General features: G+C 44.7%; 2 protein-coding genes across 2 annotated transcripts; one reads left to right on the forward strand and one right to left on the reverse strand.

Annotated features, from left to right (window-relative positions):
* Nucleotides 1–2949: 2949 nt before the first annotated feature.
* Pgam1 (phosphoglycerate mutase 1) lies at nucleotides 2950–10297 on the forward strand. Its single transcript, XM_036169391.1, has 4 exons — nucleotides 2950–3200; nucleotides 7187–7461; nucleotides 8156–8336; nucleotides 9228–10297. Exons 1-4 carry the CDS (start codon nucleotides 3062–3064, stop codon nucleotides 9395–9397), a joined length of 765 nt encoding a protein of 254 aa, XP_036025284.1. The 5' UTR covers nucleotides 2950–3061; the 3' UTR covers nucleotides 9398–10297.
* Nucleotides 10298–14744: 4447 nt separating this feature from the next.
* Nucleotides 14745–26837, reverse strand: Exosc1 (exosome component 1). Its single transcript, XM_036175994.1, has 8 exons — nucleotides 26783–26837; nucleotides 26580–26695; nucleotides 24140–24214; nucleotides 21731–21819; nucleotides 18387–18420; nucleotides 16665–16715; nucleotides 16201–16285; nucleotides 14745–15595 (listed from the first exon to the last, which is right to left on the reverse strand). Exons 1-8 carry the CDS (start codon nucleotides 26811–26813, stop codon nucleotides 15489–15491), a joined length of 588 nt encoding a protein of 195 aa, XP_036031887.1. The 5' UTR covers nucleotides 26814–26837; the 3' UTR covers nucleotides 14745–15488.
* Nucleotides 26838–26911: the final 74 nt, after the last annotated feature.

Here is a 26911-nt window from a genome sequence, read left to right on the forward strand (position 1 = left end):
AGACCATGAATCAAAAAAAAAAAAAGAAACAGCAAAAGAAAACACCACAGAGAGAGAGAGAGAGAGAGAGAGAGAGAGAGAGAGAGAGAGAGAGAGAGAATACTATTCTAGTTGTTTGCTTGCTTAGTTTTCATCCTGCTAGACAGGCATACCTTACTAGGCATCCTGCTGGGAGGGGAGCTTGCTGGGCGCTCCCAAGTGTCCTCATTAATTTTTTTTTTTTTGTCTTCTTGGTCACACTGTTGATAATATTCGTGAGTACAATGTTGTTAACGTTGATTTCCCTTAGGACTGATTGCTGGAGACACCCATCACATGGGTCATCTCACCTCTTTCTCCAAGCAGCAATCTGTGCAGGTGTGCATGTGAATTATTGTTCTAGTTCCCAGATGGAGAAACTGATGAAGGGGGTGACACCTTCTAAGTCCAGGGCAAGCCAAATCAGACATTTGAAATCAGGCTTCAAGGCACCTTCCTCTTCCACTGCCTACTCCTTGCAGAATGGAAGACCCTAACTAGGTAAGAGCACAGAAATCTTGAATTTTGTTAGGCAGGAGGAGAATCTGGTAGGAGTCACTAAGGGGGCATAGATTAGGGCCAAAGCAAAGTAACAAAAGGTCAAGAGTGCAAAGCAACATTAAGAATGGAGGCCTGGCTGGGCGGTGGTGGCATGTACCTTTCATCCCAGCACTCAGGAGGCAGAGCCAGGAGGATCTCTGTGAGTTCGAGGCCAGCCTGGTCTACAGAGCAAGAGCCAGGACAGACACCAAAACTACACAGAGAAACCCTGTCTTGAAAAACAAAACAAAACTAAAAGAATGCAGGCCTGGGGGCTGGAGAGATGGCTCAGCAGTTAAGAGCACTGACTGCTTTTCCAGAGGACTCTGGGTTCAATTCCTAGCACCCACATGGCAACTCACAACTGTCTGTAACTCCAAGATCTGACACCCTCACACAGACATACATGCAGGCAAAACACCAATGCACATATAATAATAATAATAATGATAATAATAATAATAATAATAATAATAATAGAATGGAGGCTTGGCATTAGATGAGGATGACTGCAGGAATAAGGGTCCTGAATGGTGAGGTGTGGAGTGGGAGGATCGGGGATGAGACATAAAGAAGAGAGATAGCTGGGACTGAGGTCTCACATAAACTGATGACTTACGCCAAGCAAGTTAATTAAGAAGTACAGCATCTTATATAGTGTTTGGAGGGAAGAAATGCACCAAGCAGAAAGCTGAATCAAGCAATGTTGGCAGGGGACACAGTATACCAAAGACACAGCTGCCTTAGGACTGATAACTACCGCCCAGGAAAGAAGGCAGGGCTCCCAGGAACCAAAACTTTGGAGGCCCAGGCTCCAGCCCCTGCCAAGTCTGCTCTTGGACAAGGTCACAGAACGAATGGTGCCTTTGTTCTTTCATTGGGCCCTCTGAGAAAGCCCTGGGTTGGTCTGGTTCCCAACAGACTGCAACAAGGAAGAGGGAGAACTTCCTGAGAGACTTGTGGTAAGGTCCCTTTGGAGGCTGTGCCCTTAGAGAGCAGTCCTAGCTGGGAAGCCCTGGGCTCTGTGAACTCCTGTGTGAAGATTTGCTCCAAAACTGAATTCCATCTTCTCCAGTAGCAGCATGTGGTGGGTGCAAGTTAAGAGTGCCCTGAACAGTTTGTGTTTGGGTTCTGGTTTCTCATCTGCGTTTTTCTTGGGGAAGAGACAGCTTCTCTTGTAGTCAAAGCTGTTCTTGAACTCCTGATTCTCTTATCTAAGCCTCTGGACCACTGTACCCAGGTCTATTATATTCTTTTTTGGAGACAGGGTTTCACAATGTAGCCCTGGCTGTCCTGGAACTCACAGATTCCCCTGCCTCTGTCTCCATAGTGTTAGGATTAAAGGAGTGTGGTTTATGTTCATTTTTAAAGAAGAGGTTGAGAGATTCTGCAGTTTGTCTGAGAGCTACAATGAAAAGTGGAAGAATGGGCTGGAGAGACGGCTCAGAGGCTGAGAGCACTGGCTGCTCTTCAGAGGTTCTGAGTTCAATTCCCAGCAACCACGTGGCTTTTCACAACTGTCTATAATGAGATCTGGTGCCCTCTTTTGGTGTGCAGGCATACATGCGGACAGAACGCTATATAACAAATAAATCTTTTTTTTTTTTTTGAGCTAGGGATCGAACCCAGGGCCTTGCGCTTGCTAGGCGAGCACTCTACCACTGAGCTAAATCCCCAACCCCTAACAAATATATCTTAAAAAAAAGAGAGAGAGAGAGAGAGAGAGAGAGAGAGAGAGAGAGAGAGAGACTAGGAAAACTGCACATATTTAGAAAAAAGAAGTGGAAGGATAGCACACACCTTTAATCCCAATACTTGGGAGTCAGAGGCAGGCGGATCTCTGCGTTCTAGGCTAACCGGATCTACAGAGCTTGTTCCGGGATAGCCACAGCTACACAGAGAAACTGTTGAAAACCAAACAGACAAACTGAACGGCTCTCTGAAGAGAGATTGCAACAACCCATGTCTGTGCTTACGGAGCACTTTCAGGAAGAGAGGTACCACTTTTACAAATGAGCTTCAGGGGGTCTGCGACGTGTCCGAAGTACAAATAAAAAGGAGAAAACTGAATCATCGAAATGCGCAGGATGGAACTGCAGCCTAGCCGGGCCACAGAGCTGTTGAACGGACAAGCGATCAGGCCTCAGGAGGAAGCACCGAGGGGCCGGCACCCTGCGCCCGAAGCGAGCCGCCGGGATCCTCCGCCCTCCCTGCATACGTGCGCTCCGTGACCGCCGCGGCGCACGCGGGTACCGCGGTACACGACGCATGCGCACTGCCGCCCCTGCGCACTCCTGGCCCCCCTTCACAGGCCGCAGAACTGGCCTGGGGCGCATGCGCACACCTAGCGGGCGGAGGTCTGTAGAGCGAGTGGAAAGATTTCAGGGAGAAAGTGCGCGGTCGCGGGGCGGGGGAGCGCGAGTGCGCAGGCGCGGTCGCGGGGCGGGCTGCGAGCGGAATCTCAGCGATCCTCAGTCCCTGCCGCATCCCCTTGCCTGTCGCCATGGCCGCCTACAAGCTAGTGCTGATTCGGCACGGCGAGAGCGCCTGGAACCTGGAGAACCGTTTCAGCGGCTGGTACGACGCCGACCTGAGCCCGGCGGGCCACGAGGAGGCGAAGCGCGGCGGACAGGCGTTGCGAGGTAGGAGCAGGACGCGCGCGGGGTGGCGTGCGGGGCCCGCGCCGGGCTGGAGGCCGCCTGAGCCTCCGCGCCCCGTCGAGAGGCATGCACCTCGGACGGCCTCTCCAGCCGAGTTTGCATCTGGGGAGGTGAACGCAAGGTGGGAAGCCCGTTCCTCAAGGTCACCCCGTTGGAGTGGGATGGGTTGTGTCAAAAAGAGGGCGCAGACGCCGCTAGGCGAAAATCTCCCTTTCTAGTTCGAGCAGCCCCACCTGTGGCAGCCAGGAACCCTTAGGGTACCACGAGGGCCTGGGTGGCTGGCGGAGGATGCCCCGTGACATCAGTTGCTGTACCCAAGTTTACCTAAGAGGCGCCTGCGAATCAAGGCAAAGCAGCAGGCCACAGGCTCGGCCTGGGCAGTGGGGGGAGTTAGGTGGGGATGCCTGATGGCGTCAGACACCTGGAAACCCGCGTGCTTCTGAGAGCATTGTAGCTCAGTAGCATACCACAAATACTGTGACCAGAACGAATCCAGAGATGTGAGTGGGCGATTTCAGTTGATGTTCTCTACAGCCCCAAAGCAGACATATTTTATTCCTCTCCTTTTCATCTCTGCCTCCGGTTATAGTTTTAGAAAGTGGCTGGGAAGACTTATCCAAGGTCATACCTACTTAGCTCTAATCCAGTGCCCTTGCCCCATTTCTGGGTGGAGTAACTAGTGAGGAACTGGCGGGCTGGTAGCCAAGGACAGAGGCTGGGCAAAGGGTGGAAGCGTCCAGGAGATAAAGATTGCCTTTGCCTATTCAGGCTTGGTGTCCTGTACCACCACCTACTGTTCTCTGTGATTTTGGAAGGCTAATAAAGAAGCAAATCCTGCTGCCTGCAACCAGGAGAATCCCTGGAGTGAAGAGGTGCTTCCTTTGGTGGTTAGGGCCGATCCTGCCCTGCATCTTTCTAAGTTGGACATAGCAGCAGCTATGTGAAAAGTTGCTGATGCTTGGTTGAAATGATCTTTGTATTTGTGTCCTGGTTGTACTGTCTAGTTTGTACAGCCTTTTCAAAAGAAGGACGGCTTTGGACATGAAGTCCTGATGCAAGGGAATGAGAATGCTTTGAGAGGGGATACGTTATGTAGGAGAGCTAGAGAAAGGTAGGCGCTGGTGAAGGAAGCCATTTGTAATCTTTAGTTCTATGGCATGCAGTGCTGTATAGGTTTATGGTAGTTGGCTGATGCCTAGCTCAGGACAAAGTTAACTGCCTCTGTTCTCTGCTAAGGTGATAATACATTGAACTTGTACTCCCTGGAAAATAGACCCCATTTTAGTCTTTTTTTTTTTTTTTCTTTAAAGATCTATTTATTATGTGTACTGTATTCTGCCTGGCCAGAAGAGGGCACCAGATCTTACAGATGGTTGTGAGCCACCATGTGGTTGCTGGGAATTGAACTCAGGACCTCTGGAAGAGCAGGCAGTGGTCTTTTTTTTTTTTCTTCCCAGCCAATGGTCTTAACCTCTGAGCCATCTCTCCTGCTGCCCACCTCCCACCCCCAATTTCAGTCTTCAATATTGGTAGCATTAGGTTTGGGAAAGTCAGGTAAGACGGCACATGGTGCTGCACACCTGTAATCTTTTCAGCACTCAGGAACTGAAGGGAGGATCTAGAGCACAGACCAATGTCCACCACAGCAAGCCTGGCTCAAAGAGAGAAGCCAGATGGTGGTAGCGCACACCTTTAATACCGGCACTCGGGAGGCAGTCAGGTGGATCTCTGACTTTGAGGCCAGCCTGGGCTACAGAGCCAGTTCCAGGACAGCCAAGGCTACACAGAGAAACTCTGTCTCGAAAAACAGAGAGAGAGAGAGAGAGAGAGAGAGAGAGAGAGAGAGGGAGAGGGAGAGAGAGAGAGGAGAAAAGCCAATGTAAAATTTTAGTATCTTTCTAAAGGTATCAGACAATTACAGAATGGAAGACTAAAAGCAAAAACGACTGTGAGTGATAAAGTGACACAAAATCTTGAAATTTCGGGAGGAAGCTAGTGAGACTATCCTCGCAGCCTTAGGCTGAGGAAGGAAGGAGTCCCTGGGCGAGAATGGTGCCCACACTTCCGTGACCGTTGTACCTCCAGGTATCCTGTAAATGGCAAGCTGAAGGAAGTATCTATGTGCTTCTGATCCTGAGGCATTCTTGTCAGAGTCTAAGCATGGATCACTTTGGCCTTGGGAACTATTTGCAGCCACAGTGTGAGGCCCTCCTTGCAAGAGGAAATGATTGCAGTGGAACAGGCTGTAGCTTTTCATCATGGAAGCTGAGGCTCCTTCTGTGGGTATCTCAGTGACTCAGCCTTTTGTTGGGGAGACCTTCCTCTTTTGGCTAAGGAGGTGGTAAAGGGTGTGATGGTAGTCAGTTTTCAGGGCCTCATCCAGAGGCTGAGGGGTGAGATCTGTCTTTTGTGGGTGATGGTGGCTTCCTGGTGAATAATCTTCCCTCCTCCCAATAGTTGGTCTCAGTGGCCTCATTGTCAGTTGAATGACTAACAGGAAAATTGACTTCCCATTTTGTTTATAACTGTTGTTAATCTCATTATGAAGCAATGCCCAGAAAAGTTTGTGGTTGCTTTTGAAGAGGGCCTTGTGTGCTAGAGAAAACAAGAGTATTTCTTGAGAGGGACAGCCAGCTCCTTAATTCACAATTTTAAAGATAAGCCAAGCTAGTCTTAAATTCAAGATCACCCTGGCTCCATCTACTGAGTGCACCTGCCACCATCCCGGGTTCTATCTTTTATTTTCCAAATCTGGTAGAAAAGGGTTGAGAGGATTGTAACCTTGTAGGATTTTAGTGAAGACTAAATAAATCAGTTTGGTGTGGGACCAGGGTGAATCCTCTAGAAGGCTAGCTAGGACTTAAGGACCAATGATGAGGTCTCTAGAAAGGCCAGCCAGGACTTAAGCAGAGTTCAAGTGTTTATATTAATTTCTATTTCATTTTTTTGATTTTTCAAGACAGGTTTCTGTGTGTAGCCCTGGTCATCCTGGAACTCCCTCTGTAGACCAGGCTGGTCTTAAACTCACAGAGATCCTTCTGCCTCTGCCTCCCAAGTGCTTGGGTTAAAGGCATGCACCACCACTGACTGGCTCCTTTAAAAATTTTAAACCCATTCGTGTGTGTGTGTGTGTGTGTGTGTGTGTGTGTGTGTGTCTGTCTGTCTGTGTGCGTGCGCGCAGATCAGGGCAACTTGTGGTCAGCACTCTTCTTACACTATGTGGGTTCTGGGGATTGAACTTGGATGACCAAGCCTATGATCCTTTTTTCTCTCAACTGAAACATTAAAAATATGTTTAGGTGTAACATTCTAGGTGTTAGAATAAGCTGCACAGCCCTCAGGCTAACAATATAGTTAGGAATTAGTGAGCCAATAAAAGGTGTACTTTTTGTTGTTTGCTTTTTGTTTTTGAGACAAGGTTTTATGTAGCCTTAGCTATCCTGGAACTAGCTCTGTAGACCAGGCTGGCCTTGAACTCTGCCTGCCTGTGCCTCCAAGCACTGGGATTTTAAGTCAACAAATTTGCCCTCAAAGGCTGTAAGAATAATCAGTTTGCCAAATAGTTTTCTTACTTTTTTTTTTTTTAGACAGGGTCTCACTGCCCCTGGCTGGTTCTGAACTAAGTAGACCAGGCTGGCCTTCAACTCAGTAATACCTGCCTTTGCCTCTTTCATGCTGGGATTAATGGTGTGTACCACCACACCTTACCCCAGGTCGTTTTCATTTAGACTTCCTATGTAAGAGATTTGTGTATATAACAGTTGTGGTTCAGGTTAGGCTGTGTTAGCTTCTCACCTGGCACTTTTTTTTTGAGTCAGGGACTCTGTAGCCTGGGCTGTCTTGGAACTTGGCTGTGTAGGCCAGATTAACCTTGAACTCACAAAGATCCACCTGACCCGCCTCCCTAGTACTGGGGTTAAAGGCAAGTGCTTCCGTACCTTGCTCATTTGGCACTTGTTAATTTCTAGATGCTGGCTATGAATTTGACATCTGCTTCACCTCCGTTCAGAAGAGAGCCATCCGGACCCTCTGGACAGTCCTGGATGCCATTGACCAGATGTGGCTGCCAGTAGTCAGGACTTGGCGCCTCAATGAGCGACACTATGGGGGTCTGACTGGTCTCAATAAAGCAGAAACTGCTGCTAAGCATGGTGAGGCACAGGTAAAGATTTGGAGGCGTTCTTATGATGTCCCACCACCTCCGATGGAACCTGATCATCCCTTCTACAGCAATATCAGCAAGGTATGGTCAAATCCAGCTGTGGACACTCAATCAGTGCTAGGGTTTAGAGCATGGGCCTCACTCATTTTTATTTTTCAAATTTATGTGTATGGGTATTTTGCTTGAATGTTTTTATGTGTACCCCATGTATGCCTGGTGCCTTGGGAGGTCAGAAGACATCGGTTCCTTGAACTGGTGTTAGAGATGATTGTGAGCCTCCATATGAGTGCTGAGAACCAAACCTGAGTCCTCTAGAACAAGGGCTTTTAATTCCAGCCCCTGGGCTGCTTTTGTGTGTCTATCTAATGTCATTAACCTTATAATTTATGATGGAATAATTAGCATAATTTCCCTTTGCTAAGTAATGGCCCTCACTTGTTATAAGTTAAAACGATATGTATCTGAGAGGAGTGCCTTTTGTTCACATCTTTATGTAAAAAAAATCAACTGCAAACTAACATGAATTGGGAAACCTTGTTTGTTTTTATAAACCTCCCCCCTTTTAAGTTATATGTTTTGGATTAGGGAATGGGGGTGCAGGATGATGACTGAGGATCCTGTTTTCCAAGTTCTTAGATATATTCTGGACCCTTGAAATTTTCACTAGTCACTTAGTCCCTTAAGAGCTGAGATAGATAGAATTGATACACATGAAAGCTCTTTATATATGCAACTTGGAAAAACGGCGGCCTTGAAATAAGTTTTTGTGGCTTAGGATCGCAGGTATGCAGACCTTACTGAGGACCAGCTGCCCTCCTGTGAGAGCCTGAAGGACACTATTGCCAGGGCACTGCCCTTCTGGAATGAAGAAATCGTCCCCCAGATCAAGGAGGGGAAAAGAGTCCTGATTGCAGCCCATGGCAACAGCCTTCGGGGCATCGTCAAGCATCTGGAGGGTATGTGAATTTCCTTAGGAGTCCTTAAAGATAAGAAGGTAGCCCACCTTAGTTCCTAGGCAGAACTGTCACCAATCAGACTTTGTAGGAAGGAGACCTCTGGGAAAGATCTGACAGTACAGATGGACTTATGGAAAAACTTGTTCCTTTTCTCAAAATTTGGTTTGCTAGCTGGGTGTGGCTTATACTCCAATCTCAGTACCAGGGAGGCTGAAACAAGACAATCACTTTGAGTTCTAGGCCAGCTGGGGCTATATAATGAAACCCTGATTCCAAGTCCATAGAAAGTGTGGTTGCAGAGCACTGATAGTGGGCCGCTGACACTCTGCTATACATACAGGGTGAAACCAACAGTCACACGCTAAGTGATTTGATATGTATTAGAGTTATAGATGCCCACCTGCTCTAGGGGTGCCAGTTGAAACTAGTCACAACTTGATTTAGTATAAATCCCAACTGTTCCCTCCCTGGGGACCTAGAGGCCCAGAATGACTAATTTTTTTGGCAGATGGATAGACTAACTATAGGATGTCTGAGAAGCACACAGTCCTGCTCTACTGAGGGTTTCTACATCCATAGAGATACCTGTGGTGTAACTTTCTGCAGTTTGTTGGTGGTCCATCTAAGAATCTTTGTGTACTATTTCATGTTCTTTGTGTTTCTTTCTCATGATCTTTAGAGTTGTAACTGGGGCTGTTCCTTGGGGAAATGGATCCACTATTACACTAGATTAGAAGATGTCTAGTCTGTCCCAATGTAGTGCTTTGCCACTAGTAGATGGTATGTGTGTGTGTATGTATGTATGTATGCATGCATGCATGCATGCGCATGCGTGTATATGCGCATGCGGACTCTTTGTCCATGGCTGAACATGGATGGTGGCTCTTGTAGGTCTCTCAGAAGAGGCCATCATGGAGCTGAACCTGCCAACTGGCATCCCCATTGTCTATGAATTGGACAAGAACTTGAAGCCTGTCAAACCCATGCAGTTCCTGGGAGATGAAGAGACCGTGCGGAAAGCCATGGAAGCTGTGGCTGCTCAGGGCAAGGTCAAGAAGTGAAGGCAAGCAGGCTGACTCCTACCCCAGTACCCTCCTCCCTGCCTGTTTATGCCTCCGGCACCCTTCCCCAACACCTGTCACGCTGACTACGTCTGTAGGATCTTCAGTTTAGGTTGTAGCTGCAGATGAGAACCTGCAGCTCCCATTCCCATTTTAGTATTTTATCCCCTGCACCCACTCCCTTCATAGAATCTAGTCGGAATAACACCTCTGGGTGCAGGTTCCTGGTCCACATCCAGGGACGGCTCCCCTTAGCAGGAGAGTTGAGAGGTAGTAATTGCAGTTTTTCTTAGTCCTTTGTTTACTAAGGGTCTGCCTTAGGAAGAGGTCTGGGAAGAACCATGCTGTGGTATGACCAATGAGAAGCTGCAGCCCAATTTTGTCCCTGGAGCCTGTCCTGCACCCTTGTTAGGTAACTGGGGGCTTTGGTCATTCCAGTGGAGGGTGAAAGTAACTTCCTCTCTGACTAAAGGAGCTGCTGGCCCCAGAAGGTTGGGATCAATCCTGTCAAGTCTATGTGTTACATTCATTTTTACAAAAAAAAAAACAAAAAACAAAAAACGGGGGGTACATATATATTTATCAGTACACAAAAGCCCCTCTGAGGTTTCTAGTGGTGATTGAAATAGTCCCATGTGGTCACCAGAAAATAAGCCATTCCTCATAGCAAATGGGATAAATTCCTTGTCCTCAAGGGGCAGGAGTGCCTCTTGCTGTGTTAGAGTTCCTCTGCCTTGTCTTGTAGAGGTGAAGTGCCCCTTGATCATGTCTAGGTTTTTGTCTTTCACTGTCTGAATCATGTTCTAGCTGCTTGACCCTATCATGTGGGTTCAGAACTCGTTTGGGCATAAATACTAAACCTCTTTCCAGATCAGTATAATAAAAGAGTGATGTGCAATATTTTACTGTCTGATGTGTTATATGCCTGTCACCTGAGGAAGCCTCAGCATGCAGTTTGAAGTGTACACTAAGACAGGTGGAGGATTGGGCTTAGCCAATAGCACTGGCTACTCTGAGAGTATCCAACACTCTTATGGCCTCGGACACAATGCACAAACATACATGCAGGGAAAACATCCATGTGCATAAAAGCATCTTTTAACCAGCCTTAAATATAGTACTATGAGCTGTAACTAAAACTGCAGCCTTGTAAATTGGGAAAAGAAACTGGTAACGGTTGGATTTCCAATATGGCTCCTTAGTATAGAGCACTACAGAGTCACCTCACCTGTGTAGGGTTCAAGAATGAAAGACTGGAGAGATGGTTACAAGCACTTTTTGTTCCTGCATAGGATCTGGATTTAATTTCTAGCATTGTCATGGTGCACACGGGTGTATGTGTGCACCCCACCATTAGAGGGTCTGGCAAGGTGGCTCTCAGCAGGTGAAGCCCCTGCCATTTGAGCGTAATGACCCAAGCCCAATACTTCAAACCCATGTAAAGATGGAAGGCAAGAACTGACTCCACAAAGTTGTTGCATGACCTCTACATGTACGGCGTGCCACACGCACATCCACGTACAGCACACATAAGAGCCAAGGTGGTTTGAATTAAAATAGCCTCAGGCTCATGGTTGAATGCTTAGTGCCTAGTTGGTGGAATTGTCTGGGGAAGGTTACATGTGGCCTTGGAAGAGACATGTCACTGGGGTGTGTACCCTTTAATCCTAATATTAGGGAGGCTGGGCCACCTCTTGAGTTGGAGGTCAGCCTGGACCTCAAAAAGCAGTCGATAATGGCTGCAGGCAAACCACACTGCTCAGGTGAACATAAGGTCTGTCCTTGCAATGTTGAGGGTGAAACAACTCAGCAGGCATGCGCTCTGAGTCCTCACTGTCTTCCATTCTGCTTTTCATCCACACTTGGTGCTAAAGATGGGACCCGCCAAGGTTGAACCATTAGCTGCATCCCTAGTCTGCTTTTTCTTTGTGATGGCTTCTTTATTTTTCCAGACAGGGTTTCTCTGGGTAGCCCTGGCTGTCCTCAAACTCAGATCTGCCTGCCTCTGCTTCCCAAGTGTTGGGATTAATGGCTTATACCACCACCAACCAACCTGAACTTTTGGTTTATACATCTGTAGGATAATGGTAGTGGCTTTTCCAGGGTTGCTACGTTCAGAAATAAAGGGAAATGTAGAATTGGTGCCAAGACATTCATTTAGCACATTTCTAGGTGGTGTTAGAAAAAACTAATCAAGCCAGAAATAGGCTTTTTTTTTTTTTTTTAAACTTATCTATTTGTTTTTTAAGAGGTAGGACTTTGCTTCGGCCTCCCATGTAGCAAAGCGCTGCACATTTTGAACCAACATTTAATTCAAGGTGTCAATTCTGGGAAAGAATCAGGCATGCATAAAGACAAACTACCGTTTTTTTCCTCACCTGAAAAATTCGTTTTATCTAGTATGAAGCCTGATACTTTATAGATACACACATCAGATATATAACAAATACCTACCATACTAGCATGCTCCGAGCAATTTTTTGTGTATTCCTTCAATATAACCCTGAGATTCTAATGAAGAAACTGAAATAAGCACTGATGGCTGTCAGTGTCAACAGCTGACGTTGATGGCTTGAGACAGGTTCTCCTGTCATCCAGGCTGGCACTCAATTATGTTAGCTGAGAACAACCTCAAACTCCTGCTCCTTTTTCTTTTTCCTTACTTCTTTGAGGCAAAAGTCTTGTATAGCCCAGACTGATCTAGAATTCCTTTTTTATGTGTATGGATGTTTTGCCTCATGTACGTACGTGTAGCATATGCATGCCCGGTGCCCACAGCAGTCAGAAGAGGGCTTTGGAGTAACAGATGGTTGTGAGCCACCACGTGGGTGCTGGGAACTGAATGCAGGTCCTCTGCAAGAGCAGGAAGTGCTCTAAGTGCTGAGCCATCTCTCCAACCCCATTTGTTTTTTTGATAGTCTCATGATATAGACCAAGCTGGCTTCCAAGATCTGCCTGCCTCTGCCTCTTGAGTACTGAGATTAAAGCCTTGTAGCACCATGCCTGGTCATATTTTCTCTTTTCCTTCTTTACCACTGAACCTCCAGCCCAAAAATTTGCAAGTGTCAGCAATGTGGGAAAGTAGGTCAAAGGTACAAAAGATCTTTCTATTTCCAATTCTGGGCTTGAATCCTAGGACTCCGAATGTGTTGGGTCAAGTCCAGCAGCAAAGCATGTGCTAAGATGTGTGAGGCCCTGAGTTTGATTCCCATACAGCAAACAAACCAACAAACTGCATGTGGTCCTGTCTTGGCTAGTTTTATGCCAACCTGACACAAGCCAGTTATCTGAAAGGGAACTCAATTGAGAAAAGCCTATATAAGACCCAGCTGTAAGGCATTTTTAAAATTAATGATTGATGGAGGAGGGACCAGACCATTGTGGGGTCATCCCTGGACTGGTGGTCCTGGGTTCTATAAGAAAGCAGGCCAGTAAGCAGCTACCCTCCATGGCCTCTGCGTCAGCTCCTTCCTCCAGGATCCTGCCCTGTCTGAGCTCCTGTCTTGACTTCCTTCAATGATGAACAGTGCTGTGAAGGCTGAATAAACCCTTTCCTCCTCAACTTGTTTTTTGGTCATGGTGCTTCCTCACAGCAATAGAAACCCTAAGACAGGCCCTATTGTTAATTCACAAAAAAATAGTATTTTTGAGATGCTTTTGCTGTTGTAGCCTAGACTGGCTTTAGCTCAGCAGGCAAAGGTGCTGAAGCAAAACCTGGCAACCCAAGTTTGATGACTGGGACCCACAGGTAGAAGCAGAGAACCGACCACTACCAAACTGACCTCTGACTCACACATATACAAAAGAGAACAGTATTAATTTTTATTTTAAAATGGCCTGGTGCCGGTGCTGGAGAGATGGTTCTGTAGTTAAGAGCACTGGCTGCTCTTCCACAGGACCCGGGTTCAATCCCAGCACCTGCAATGGCAGCTCACAGCTGTCTATAACTCTAGGATCTGAAACTATTGGCATACATGCAGGCAAAACAACAATGTACATAAAAATAAAATAAAAACCAAACAAACAATGGCCCGGCAGTGGTTCCAGCACCCAGGAGGCAGAGGCAGGCTGGTCTACAGAGCGAGTTCCAGGACGGCCAGGTTTACACAGAAACTCTTGTCTCGAAAAACAAAGGACAAAACAAGGAGGAAGACAAAAATGGACTGGAGAGCTGGCTGAGTGTGGAAAGGGATTTGCTACACAGCCTGCCTTGAGTTTGATCCCTGGAGCCCATTAAACAGCTGGAAGCAGCTGCGTGCATCTGTGATGCCGGCAGTCCTAAGTGAGATGGAAGTGCAGACAGCTACCTGGAAGCTGACGGGCTAGCTAGCCTAGAACACACATGGAACAGAAACCAGAATGACTGGCCCCCAAACAAGGTGGGGGCCAGTGAGATAGCTTGATCTTGAACCCACAGAAAGGTGGGAGGAGAGAACTGACCCTACAAGGTGTCCTTTGACCTCCACACACACGTGGTGTCATATGTGCTATGGTACATACTTGTGACATATAATGTAATTAGGAAAAAAAAGTTAAAGCCCATCTAATCAAACCAAAACTAAGGTTAGGTAAGACAACTGATTCCCAAAAGCTGTCCTCTGACCACACACATGCCTACACTCATACACACAGTAGAGACTCACACACTAAATAAAACAAAACAAAACAAAACACACTAACTGTCTGAAAGTTGACAACTAGAGATTACAAAACCAGGTGAGCCTCAATCCAGAGCTCACCTCCACCACTGACAAAGCACTGATTTTACAGGTTCCTGAACGTGTCAACAAGAGTCATCTATGTACAATCAATCTCTTCATGCTTAATTCACAGCTATTATTTCCTCCTCCAAACTTAGGCCTTGATTTCTGGTTCTGCATTTGCCAGGGTGCTCTCTGAATGGAGGACCTTCACACTTACCCAATGTCTCCACAATTGCTTTTGGTCTTGTTCCCGAACCTCCCTTGACCTCTCACAAGGTAGCAATGTCTCTACGGTCAATTCAGAGTTAACAGTTCCCGGGATACCTCTGTCACAATATTACTATGTTTAGCAAACATTTTCAGAACTACTCAGTGCAATTTTAATCACCATGCTCAATAGTTTTCACTATGTGTGTTACTGAGGGGTTTATATGAAGTACTTGACCCAATGGCTAGCACCTAGGATGAAGAAGCACTTGGGACACACGGACACACAATGAGATTGGAGGATGGGTGTGGTGGTGTATGACTTTAATCCCAGTACTTGGGAGGCAGAGGCAGGTAGATCTCTGTGAGTGAGGCCAGCCTGGTCTACACACTAATCAGACCTTGTCTCAAAAATCAAAACAAAACAAAAAGTGGGAGAGACTGGTGGCTGGCTGGAAAGATGGCTCACAGTGATTAAGAGTACTTTGGAGGCTCACAACCTCCAGGGGCACAAGTGGTGCACACAAAATACAAAACAATGAAAAAAACACAATGAGAAAGTTCACTGCAAGTTCACCTTCTAACCAGTGAGAGTGGGAGCTGTGGAGATGGTTTAACAGGTAAGGGCAATGCTATCCAATCATGAGCACCTGAGTTCAAATCCCAAGCATCCACATGAAAAAGCTTGGCCTGGTCTCATAAAGCACACAGAATAAGAAATAAGAAAATTACACCACTAACAAATGAAAAGCATGTCTTTTTTCCCTAGTCATAGCAAAATACATATATATATATACATATTTATAAAGGCATAAGCTATTTCCAATATAACATGGTTTTGTTTGCTGAATATCTTTATATAAGATTCACCAGCCAAGAGAATAAAAATCATTGTTTCTCAAGAATAGTGTTTCAAATGGAGTACATTTTCTTTTTTATATTTTTGGTTGAAAGAGTCTTACTAGCCCACGCTGTTCTCAAACTTGGGAACTAACAATCTTCCTGTCTTGGCTGCATGGGCCTTAGGTGGTCGTTACAACATGAATGCATTTCTGGCAGATTTTTTAAGAAGTGGTTGTGAGCTGACTACAGGTACCTTAATAAAGACCACGGCATCTTGACGTTCTTTCACACTCGTACTCTTGGAAAGAGTTGACTCTGTCATATGGGGTAAAGTGTGCTTAGGTTTGTAAGAACTCAGGCTGCACTCTGGCCACTTTCCGGAATTCTTTAGTGTGGGTCTTAGGGCACTGCATCTCACACCAGCTGATGGGAACCATCTGGACACCTAGACGGAAAAAGACAAAAGCTAGTGTTGGAGATGTGACTCCAAATACTCTGCTGAGGCTATTTTTCTTTTCAGCTAGACGTGGGAACGTTCAACTGTAGAATGCTTGCTTAGCATATGAAAGACCATGGGTTTCACCCCCAGCATTAAGGGAAAAAGTTTCACTTAAGGAAAAATAAAGAAGCCTCTTTTATTCCATGATATATGGAGGCAGTTACCTATTCTGACATTTAGGGAATCACGCTAAGCTTACTTACTCACTGAGCTGTGTTGTTCAACAGTGAGGAGTAAGATTCCAACACCGGGCAAACATCAGTGTGTAACAACAGACACTAAGACAGCTAGCTACATCACTAGGTGACATTATCTTGTGATTTCTTGGGGGCTTGGGACTGGACCCAGGGCTGCGTGAATGCTAAGGAAGTGTTCTCCTACTGAGCTACATCTTTAGCACTAGGTGTCACAGTTCTATGGGACCCACCATGGTGATACCTATAATTATCAAAATATTGTTCTCTATATCACATCTAAGTATGTGTGTGCCTGTCGCTTCTTAGACAACCATGGTTCCCAGGGAAACGGACTAGGGAGCAGGAACAACTTACCTGATTCACTGTGGGCTACCACCACCCCCAACTCATTTTCAGCAGTGGTCAGCAGGTAATTGGACTGTGCATCACCGAGGGAGATCTAGTCACACAGCACTAGTGAAGGAAAAGAGGGGCTCCACGCACGATGGCCTTCTGCCACGCACTTCCCGTTTTTATACTTTTTTTTTTTTTTTTTTTTTCTAGACAGGGTTTCTCTGTGTAGCCCTGGCAGTCCTGGAACTCACTCTGTAGACCAGGCTGTTCTCCTAGGTGCTGGGATTAAAGGTGTGTGCCACCACTGCCTTAACTTTTTTTTTTCTTTTTTAACACAAGTCTTATGTATCCCAGGCTGGCCTTGAACTCCTGATCCTCCTGCCTTCACCTCCCAAGTGCTTGCTAGGATTATATAATGTGCCACTGTGCCTGGTTTCATTTCTTCCTGTGACAAAAAGCCAGAAAGCTAATGGAATAAAGGATACAACTTTGGCCAAAACTATGTCACCCGGGCGGAAACTCTTGTAAATTTCAACCTACAAAAAAACAAACAGGAATAAAAGGTATGAATTAGGTCCACATGAAATTACTAACCACCCAGTAGAGCCAGGCTATTTTCTAATCCCAGGAGAGAGGTGTCATCACTGTCAATTCAAATGTTCATTGTTTCAGTATCATCATATTACTAAAAGAATTTATACAAAGGTAGTATAACTGGGTCAGGAAGACTGAGGAGTTATAAATAAACACCAACTTTCAAGGCCAGCCTGGGCGATATGGCAAGATCTTATCTCACAATAATAAAGTTTGTATGTGCAGAGCACATATACTATGTACAAGGATGTGCACTTGTGTTGACGTCAGAGCTGACATCAGGAGTCTTTCTTGGTGACCCCCCCCCACCTTATTCTATTTTTTGACACAGTCTTTCTCTATAGCACCGGCTATCCTTAACTTTCTATCTAGACTAGGCTGATCTTGAACTCAGAGATCTGCCTGCCTCTGCCTCTCAAGGGCTGGGATTAATGTCATGCTCCACTATGCTCGGTTCCACCTTATTTTTTCAGACAGGGTCTCTTACTGTTCCTCCTGTTCCATATTCTCCACCCTAGCACTTGGGTTATACACATACATTTGAGCCCCACTTTTTACATCGTGACTAGGGATCTAAACTTAGGTCCTTACGATTGCCTAGCAGGCACTTGCCCATTTGCCTAGCCTAATAATACCTTTTAATTATTTATTATTTTTTGGAGAGGGTCTTTCTATGGAGCCCTAGTTAACCTGGAACTTATGTAGACCAGGCCTGCCTTATATGCACAGGGGTCCATCTACCTGCCATTGCTTCCTCTGTGCTGAAATAAAAAACATGTGCCACAATGAATAGATAATAATTTTAGTGATAATAAGAGCCTAACCATTTTGGTCAACTGAGTGAAAAAATCTTGTATGGGAAGAAAGGGACGGTGATATGATTTTCATATGTTATAGCAAGAAATGTATTAAATTTCCTTAGACTATATAGTCTTACGGATTTCTGAAATTCCCTGGGATAATAAGTCCTTCCTTGTTTGTTTGTTTTGAGACAAGTTCTTACTTTAAAGTCCCGGCTGAGCTAGAACTAATTATGTAGGCTAGAATGGCCTCAAACTCAAGAGGTCTGTCTGCCTCTGCCTCCTGAATGCTGGAGTTAAAGGTGAGCATGCACCACCACGCCTAGCTACTGTCCACCCATCCATCCATCTATATTTTAGATTTATTTATCATAAATGTATGTTATGTGTACCACATGTATGCAGGTGCAAATGGAGGCCAGAATAGGGCATCAGATCCCCTAAAACCGGAATAACGGGGGGTTGTGAGCCACTATGTGAATGCTGGGAACAGAACATGGTTCCTCCAGACAAACAGCAAGTGTTCATAAATGTTCAAGTCATTTATCCAGTTCTGGGGACAATACTTTTCAAAGCCAAATTCTTTTTTTTTTTCAAGATGAAGTTTCTCTGTGTAGCCCTGGCAGTCCTGGAACTTCCTTTGTAGACCAGGCTGGCCTCGAACTCACAGAGATCCACTTGCTCTACCTCCAAGTGCTGGGATTAAAGGAATGCACCACCCCCACCTAGCTAAAGCAAAATTCTTGAAGTCATAGGAAAACAAAAACAGAAAAAAACCCACAAAAACAAAGACCCAAACCACCAATCTTCAACCTTGTCTTTTTCAGTTGCTCGGATATCTTCCTTGCTATATTTATTTAAAGGAAAAAAAAACAAAAAAGAACGATTAGTTTTTACCCATTGATTCCTAGGAAATAATAAAACATATACCCTTTCTTGGACAATACAGAACAATAGTTTTGATAACTCTTGACAATGGAAAAGCATATCAGAAATTCAAGGTCATTGGTGGCTACATATGGAAACTTAAGGACAGTCAGACTATAGGACTTTTGCAAAAAAAAAAAAAAAAATATTAAAAAATTTAAAAAATTTCACCTATACTATACTAATTGTATAATCGTTTCTTTTCAAAGAAGCCACACAACAATCTACCATTTCACCCACAAACTTTTTCTATTTTTTTTTTCCTTTTTTTTGAGCTGAGGATCGAACCCAGGGCCTTGCACTTGCTAGGCAAGCGTTCTACCACTGAGCTAAATCCCCAACCCTTTTTCTTTTCTTTTTGCCTGTGAGCACATATGTATGTTACATGTATGCCTGTTTGGTCCTCTAGAACTAGAGCTACCATGTGTGTGGTGGGAATTGAACCTGGGTCCTCTATAAGAGCAACAAGTACTTTTTTTTTTTTTTTTGAGACAGGGTTTCTCTGTATAACAGCCCTGGCTGACCTGGAACTTGCATTGTAGAGCAGGCTGGCCTCACAGAGAGATCTGTCTGTCTTTGCCTCCTGAGTGCTAGGACGTTGGGAGCCCAAAGCCTAGTCTCAAATCAGCACATGACTACCTGTCCAATGGGCTTCCGCAAGGCAAGGCACCTGTAGAAACGGACTCTCACTTGGCAAGGACCAGCAGTCCACAGGACAGCACAGGAATTTGCAGAGTTCCTGCAGCTTGCTGGCTCTTTTCTCCCTCATTATACTGGTGATTCTTTGGGTGGTTTTTAGTTTTACTTTTTCAGTCATATGTAAAACAGCTGTAATTTCCCCTGAAAACTCTGTTCTTTCTCAAATGTTTTCCCCTAAGTTTCAGCAGGGGGTTAATGCTTCTCAAATCTCTTCTCTGGAATTACTAACTACAACTCCTAATCCTGGGAACTTTTCTGACTCAATAGAGACAGGCACGTATGAGAAAATAGCACTTGGAACATTAACCATGTCTCACGGTTCTGTAAAGGAGAGCAGGGTATGTACACACATGAAGATCCTCAGGAACACACAGTGCCAACTGTTGACAGTAAGTTCCCTGGACACCAAGCATAGAGAACCAATGATAGGATCTAGTGTGAGCCAATGAGAAAAAAATGCCATGTAAAATGTGGATCCATCATTACCATACACAGGAGCTTCTTCTATTAGTGGAAGAAGTATGGTACAGTGAGATGGGAAAAGAGTACCTTATCGGGGTCTGCCTTTTACAGAGAGATTGAGACATGGGGCCCTCCTGTAGAAAGGGGAATCTTCCTACAAGATAAAAGCGTATCTTTCAGACATGAAAGAATTGTTTGGCTTTGAATATTGTTGCCCTTAAAGCCCTTTGCCCATGTATATTACTTTTTAACTTTGTAACAGCAAGTAGCTGCCAGCTGACATACGTGCTGCAGAGCAGGATGTGTCTGCGTCAATACTTAGTTAACCCAGCAGAAATGCTGACCTCCGTGTCTAGAATAAGGTTATGCAGGGGGCGGGAAGGTGTATTTGGAGAAGCATAAAGGGAACAATGGGGGCTTTTCATGATGATCACTATGAATCCTTAAGTTGTGATGTATTTCTTAAAGTCAAAAATAGGAGCCAATAGTAAAGTTGTTCATGGAACCCTGGTAGGAAAAACTCTGTTAAAGTGTAAATAAAGATGGCCCGAGCTGTTTGGGGCCACTAGAGTGCAGTCCACCTGGTGGTCAGAATCTTTTCTTGCTCTGCTACCCCTTCCCCACCTCAGGACCTGAACTGGAGTCGAGGTTGGACCCCGGAAGTGGGATCAAAGGTGTGCACCACCACTCCTGGCTCTCAGCAAGTACTCTTAACTGCTGAGCTATCTCTCCAGCCCCTCCATAAAATTTTCTTATAACCTTGGGTTCAATCAATATTAAAGAATAAAAATTACATTGTAGTGCATGTCTTTAATCTTAGCACATGGGAAGCAGAGGCAGGCAGATTTCTGTGTTCAAGGCCAGCCAAGGCTAAATATTAAAATAAATAAACAATAAATTAAAATAAAGGCTGGGCGATTATGGTGGCATATGCCTTTAATCACCCACTCAGGGAGGCAGGGGCAGGTGGATCTCTGTGAGTTTGAGGCCAGCCTGGTCTACAGAGTGAGACAGCTAGAGCTACATAGAGAAACATTATCCTGAAAAACCAAAATAAATAAAGAAAGAAAGAAAGAAAAAATAAAAATGGCTCAGGGGCTAAATAAAGATGCTTGCTGTCTAAGCCTGATGATCAGCTAAGTTTCTTGTGGGAGCCCATTTTCAGGTTCCTAATGGCTTTACCCAGCAGGTCCACAGAGAGAGGATGACTGGACCACGGGCCTGAGTGCAGGTGTCTGAGATGGTCTGCACTTGGCTGTGCTGGGGGGAGGTCTTTTGCTCTACCCCTTGGCGTTTCTATAAATACCTTAAGGCAGAGATAGTCAGGGCCTGCTGGAAAAGATTCCAGGCCCTCTCGAGGCTATCCTGTATTTTCTATCTATTTATCTCCACACTATAAATCCTTTTATCTAATATTTCCTGCTGCTCACACTCAAGAAAACTCTGAGGAACTGTGGGGTTGGTGGGTAGCTGCCCTGCAGTTTCTGGAACCCACATCAAGATGGAAAGAGAATCGATTTTACAAAATTATCCTGACCTTTACATGTGTGCTGTAGTATGTGGGTCAGCACATATACATTGAACAAAATACTAAGAAAAAAGCACACGAAAGCACTTCCTAAGTGGCTTCTACTGTGTTTGGTTTGGCTTATCCTGACACTGCTAGTCTACAGCTTTCTTCAGTCCTTTTTGAGACAGGATCTTGTGCAGCCCAGGCTGGCCTTGAACTTGCTATATAGCCAACAATTATCTTGAACTTCTCAGGCATGCAAGCATCACCACATCTGAATTATGTCCCTCTTGAGGATCTAATCTGGGGCTTCTCCATCAACTGAGATGTATCATCAGCCCCTTTTTGCTCTCTTTGAAATCCTCTTTTATTACTAACAGCTTTCACTCCTTGTTGCTCATGTAACATTTTCTCTGGATGAACAGCAATAAGCAGAGCATTCAGAGAGGCTCAAGCGGCAGGAAAAAGAGCTATAATTGCTCCACCAATGCCAGTCTTCCCCACTATCCTAGCCTTACCCCTGTGCTGAGGCAAACACAAACACAAGAGCACATCTTACCGGATAGTTCCTCGAAAAGCGTTTTTTAGTGGTGTGGACCCCACATACAAGATGTGTACTTTGGCAAAACGTGAGTTGATGCTAGAGACCTAGGGAACAGAGACAGGATCAGCATCAAAGGAGCAGTTACTGGTTATTCAAAGAACTAGAGCAGGAAACAAGAATTATTAGGAGTTTAGTCCAAGTAACCCTACTAAATAGATTAAATATTTTGTTTGATTTGGTTTTAGATTTATTTTATCTTATGTAATGAATGTTTTGCCTGCATGTATATATGTGTACCACCTGTGTGCCTGGTGTCCAGAGGTCAGAAGGTAGGGAATGGATCTCCTAGAACTGGAGTTACAGATGGTTGTGAACTACCATGTGGGTGCTGAAAGCTGAACCCAGGTCCTCTGCAAGAGCAACAAGTGCTCTTAACCACTAAGCCATATCCCCAGCCCTTTATTTCATTTCAAAAAATTATATGTATGTGTGTGTCTGCATGTGGGTATGTGCACCTGAGTGCATGTGCCCATGGAGGCTAGAAGTGTTAGATTCATCCCCCAGAAGCTGAAGTCATAGGCAACTGTGAGCTGCTCAAAGTGGGTGTCTGGAAAAGCAGCAAGCGCTCTTAGCCATTTATCCAGCCAATCTAAGTAAGTTAGCACCTATTTATCTCTGTCTAAGAAACATCTGTGGGTTAAAAGCCACAGTGGCTACCTGATAGCGTTATTATGGGAATCAAATGAGAATATACAGTAGTGATCTTAAAGAAGTATCCAAGCCTAAATGATGTGGTGGTGAATGTCTAGAATACAATCCAAGTTATAACAGATCCTGAAACAGGAGGGTCTCAAGATTGAAACCAGCCTGGTCTACATAGCAAGTGTACATAGCAGCCTTAGCAAAACAACTCTTTTTTTTTTTTTAGGGGGGTGTGGGGGGGGGGGGGGGGGTAGAGGCAGAGTTTCTTTGTGTAGCCTTGGCTGTCTTGGAACTAGCTCTGTAGACCTGACAGAGATCCACCTGCCTCTGCTTCCTGAGTGCTAGGATTAAAGGTGCTCACCACCACCACCATCTGGCTCAAAATTTAATAAGACCCTGGGTGGTGGCGGTGGTGCACACCTTTAATCCCAGCACTCGGGAGGCAGAGGCAGGCGGATCTTTGTGAGTTCGAGGCCAGCCTGGTCCACAGAGTGAGTTCCAGGAAAGGCACAAAGCTACACAGAGAAACCCTGTCTCGAACCACCACCCCCCCCAAAAAAAAAAGAAAAAAAAAGTATTTAATAAGGCAACAATAACAACAAAAAGCCTACTAAATCTTACATAAATATACAGTGTATGGTAACAAATCCAGACCTTTACCAGTCCTTACTAAGAAACCGGTCTGTGGATGGAACTTAAATTTACATTTTAGCTAATACCTGACATTGAGGTCATTGTGCCTTTTCAATATTTTTAGAATAACACATTTATTTTCCCTGTAATAGTTTATAAAGAGAGAAGAATGATGCTGTGCAAGGTGGTATACCCCTATCATCCCAGCATTTAGGAGATGGAGACAAGAGGATCAATAAATAGTCATCCTGTTACACTATAAGTCTGAGGCTACTTGGGCTCTATAAGACCTGGGAGAGATGGGGGAAGTGAGGGAGGAGACAAGGAGAGAAGGAGAATGATAGAAAGTTGTAAATAAACTATAAAATTGGTAGAAGATGGAGATGAGGAGGGAATATACTGAACATTATAGGCACTTGGCACATACAGCATTAATTTGTACCTCCTGTCAAATCCCCGAGGACTGAGTATGGAGCTCAGCTGGTAGAATACTTGTCTACACAAAGACCTAAGTTCTTAGCTCAGCATTTTATAACATAGGCATAGTGATACCAATCCATAATCCCAGCCAGTGGTGGCACTGCCCACGATGATCTAGGCCCTCTCATATTAAACATCAATCAAGAAATGTCCCAGATTGGCCAAGTTGTCATGTGCCAACCAGTATGGCAGTCATTAACCACAGCTTACTACTGAGTACTTAAAATGTGGCTAGAGTTGGGCTCCAGGTCTCACTCTGTAGCCCATTCTGGTCTTGAACTAATGTTCAAGTTTCCTAAATACTGAGATTATACATGTGAATCACCACGCTTGGCTGAAAACAAATTTTTCTTTCCCTTTTTTTTTTTTTTTGAGACAGGGTTTCTCTTTGTAGCCCTGGCTGTCCTGGAACTCAATGTGTAGACCAGGCTGTCCTAAAATTCACCTGCCTCTGCCTCTTAAAGTCATGAGCCATCATGCGTGTCCCTGAGAATGAACTTTTAACACTTACACACTCAGACAGCCCCATCTAGCTAGTGACTACTGTATCAAGTAGCAGAACACAGCAGTTGGGCTTTGGCCTAAGCACAAAGACTCAGATCCACTCACCTTACAGGTGACAACAGCGCCCACATCTGGAAGCAGCTGGGACTCTGTTTCTCTCATCACAGACACCACAGGAAGCTATGAAGAGAGTAAACAAGTTGATGCACTGGTTAAGTAAGTGCTCAGTAAAGATAACAGCAGTTTTCGAATAATACAGAATTGTCTTAGGAAGGTAGAGTCACAAGGGCAGGCATATTATAGTTATACTTGTAACCCATAGCAGAGGACATTAGTAATTTTAACAAATTAAAAAGAAAACTTAGGGGCTAGAGAGATGGCTCAGCGGTTAAGAGCAATGGCTGTTCTTCCAGAGGTCCTGAGTTCAATTCCCAGCACTCACATGGTGGTTCACAACCATCTCTAGTGGGATCTGATGCCCTCTTCTGATGTACCTGTAGACAGGTCACTCGTATATATAAAATAAATATTAAAAAGAAAGCTTAGGAAATAAAGAGGACAAGAGACCATTAGAGTCAGGCTGCCAGATTTCATACGAACATTTCTGATTAGTTCTAAATTTTTGAAGATGCTCTTGGAATTTCTTTGTATACAGTCATATTGCTTATGGATATCTTGATCTTTTCCCCCAGTTATTCTGCTTATTTTTATTTTTTAATGCACAAGATAGGATTTACAATTAGATGCTATAGAATGGTAATTCTTGTTTTATCCCGTCTAAAAGGCACAGTCTGAGTTTTCTCTTGAACATGGCATAATGGCAATTAATGTAACCGAGTCTTGTCTTTGAAGAAAAAAAGCAGTACTTCTCTTGCTCTTTGCTGTATCCCCAACTTATTAATTTCTTCCTAATTCAAATTGTTTGTTTAATCCATTCTTTTTTTATTAATTACACTCATGATATTCATGAATTACATTCATGTTATTAATTACATTTGTGGTATTCATTGACTGCATTGGTAGTATTCATTCAATAACTATATTTATGACATTCATGAATTACATTAATTGTATTGATTTATTAATTCATGATATTATACCCTGATACAACTGTCCATTTGTGGGGCTTTTCTATCATACAAAAAAGAAATTCTGTACTTAGGAAATCATTGCTCTATATTCCTTTCTTTTCCATATTGAGATAATGTCTGATCTTTCTGTCTCTATGAATTTGTATATTCCATATTTCATGTAATACAATTTTATAGTATTTGTCCTTCTTTTTGAATGTATAAACATTTTATGTATAACTGCAGGAGAAATAATACATAGATAGCTTGAACATAGAAACAGGTTATAAATCAAAAGTCCAGTGTTTAACCCATTCTTTATGTCAGAATCGCATTCTTTCCACTCCTCCACCTCTACTTAGCATCCTAAAGATGATTCAACCTAAATATTATTTTCACTATCTAGAATAACGGTCATAAAGCATGTTACATATTCTCACTGTACTGTGCAATTCTTTTGAAGGCATCTTATTTCCAAGCAAAACACATTGTGCATTTGTTTATGATTTGTGCCTGTGCTTCCTAAGTGTGTTTGGCTCGTGGTTATATCCCCAGTAGCCAATAGCACATGTAGCCAGTAGCACAGGACACATGTAGCCCAGCCCCAGCAGCACTGCAAGACACATGAAAGTGCTCAAGAGAAATCTACGGAGTCAATAAACAGGCAGAATCCAGTCGTGTACCACTGCATGGCTACACTTAAAAGTCTAGATAGGCAAGAATATAGTGAGGTCAATGTAATCAAGAGTAACATATTTAAATAAGTACTCTGGAGGAAGATTCTTGCTCGTAACAATCCTACTCCCACCAAAACCCCATTTTTTTCTTTCTTTCTTTTTTCTTTCTTTCTTTTCTTTTCTTTTTTTTTTTTTTTTTGAGCTGAGGATCTACCACTGAGCTAAATCCCCAACTCCCCAGTTTTTCAGTAAGTGGGTCCAGAAGTGCTTCTATGAGGGGGGTTAAAAAAAAGAAAAGGAAAACCAAAAAACCCGACTAACTATCGAGGCTACTTAAAAGCGGTTAGTTACAGGGGCTGGGCAGTATGTTCCAGATAGACTGCACGTGCATAGGCTTCGAGGCAAGAGAGAGCTTAGAGCATTAGGACACTGAAAATCGCCAGCATTACACTGATGTCACAGAGGTGGGGGCAAGTAGAGCCACTTCAAGGTATACGTAGGGATAGTCGAGATGCAGGACCAGAAGGAGCTCTCTGATGGCTGGGCTACTCTCAACTTGCATCCCCCCCTCCCCACCCCTCCGTCCTTCTGTGAGTGCATCCACAGCTAAGATTAGCATAACGGTGTGCAGCCGCTGTGCTTTGGGCACCGCGTTGGGATCACAGCTGGGAGAGATGGGAGACCCCAAAGCGTTCTGCTGCTGAGACACCAAAGACGCGTCCGCAGTGCCTGTGCCCAAGGACCAGAACTCAGTGGCAGTCTGAGGGAGAACGCGGGCTGAGTAACCGCTCCCTTTACCGCGCCATTCTCGCTGGTCTTCGTCAGGCAGCCGGCCAGGGACGAAAAGATGTAGCCGTGCCGGGTGTAGGTGCCGCTACCGGGGCTGCCTTCCTCCAAGTTACACAGACGTTCGCCTGCAGAAGAAATGCTGCATCAACCAAGGGTACCCAGAAGCTGGTTGTCACGCAGCATGGGACTGCGTACAGAGACCGTTCACTTACCGGGGATGCAGTATCTCACAGGTGGTGCCATGCTTGCCCCTGTCCAAAACCCGGATGAAAACGAAGCCGAGTGTGCATTGGTTAACTACAGGAGCGGCCCCGCAGTAACACGTGCAGCGATTGGTGCCT

Source organism: Onychomys torridus, chromosome 1, assembly GCF_903995425.1.
Source record: "Onychomys torridus chromosome 1, mOncTor1.1, whole genome shotgun sequence".
NCBI lineage: Eukaryota > Metazoa > Chordata > Mammalia > Rodentia > Cricetidae > Onychomys > Onychomys torridus.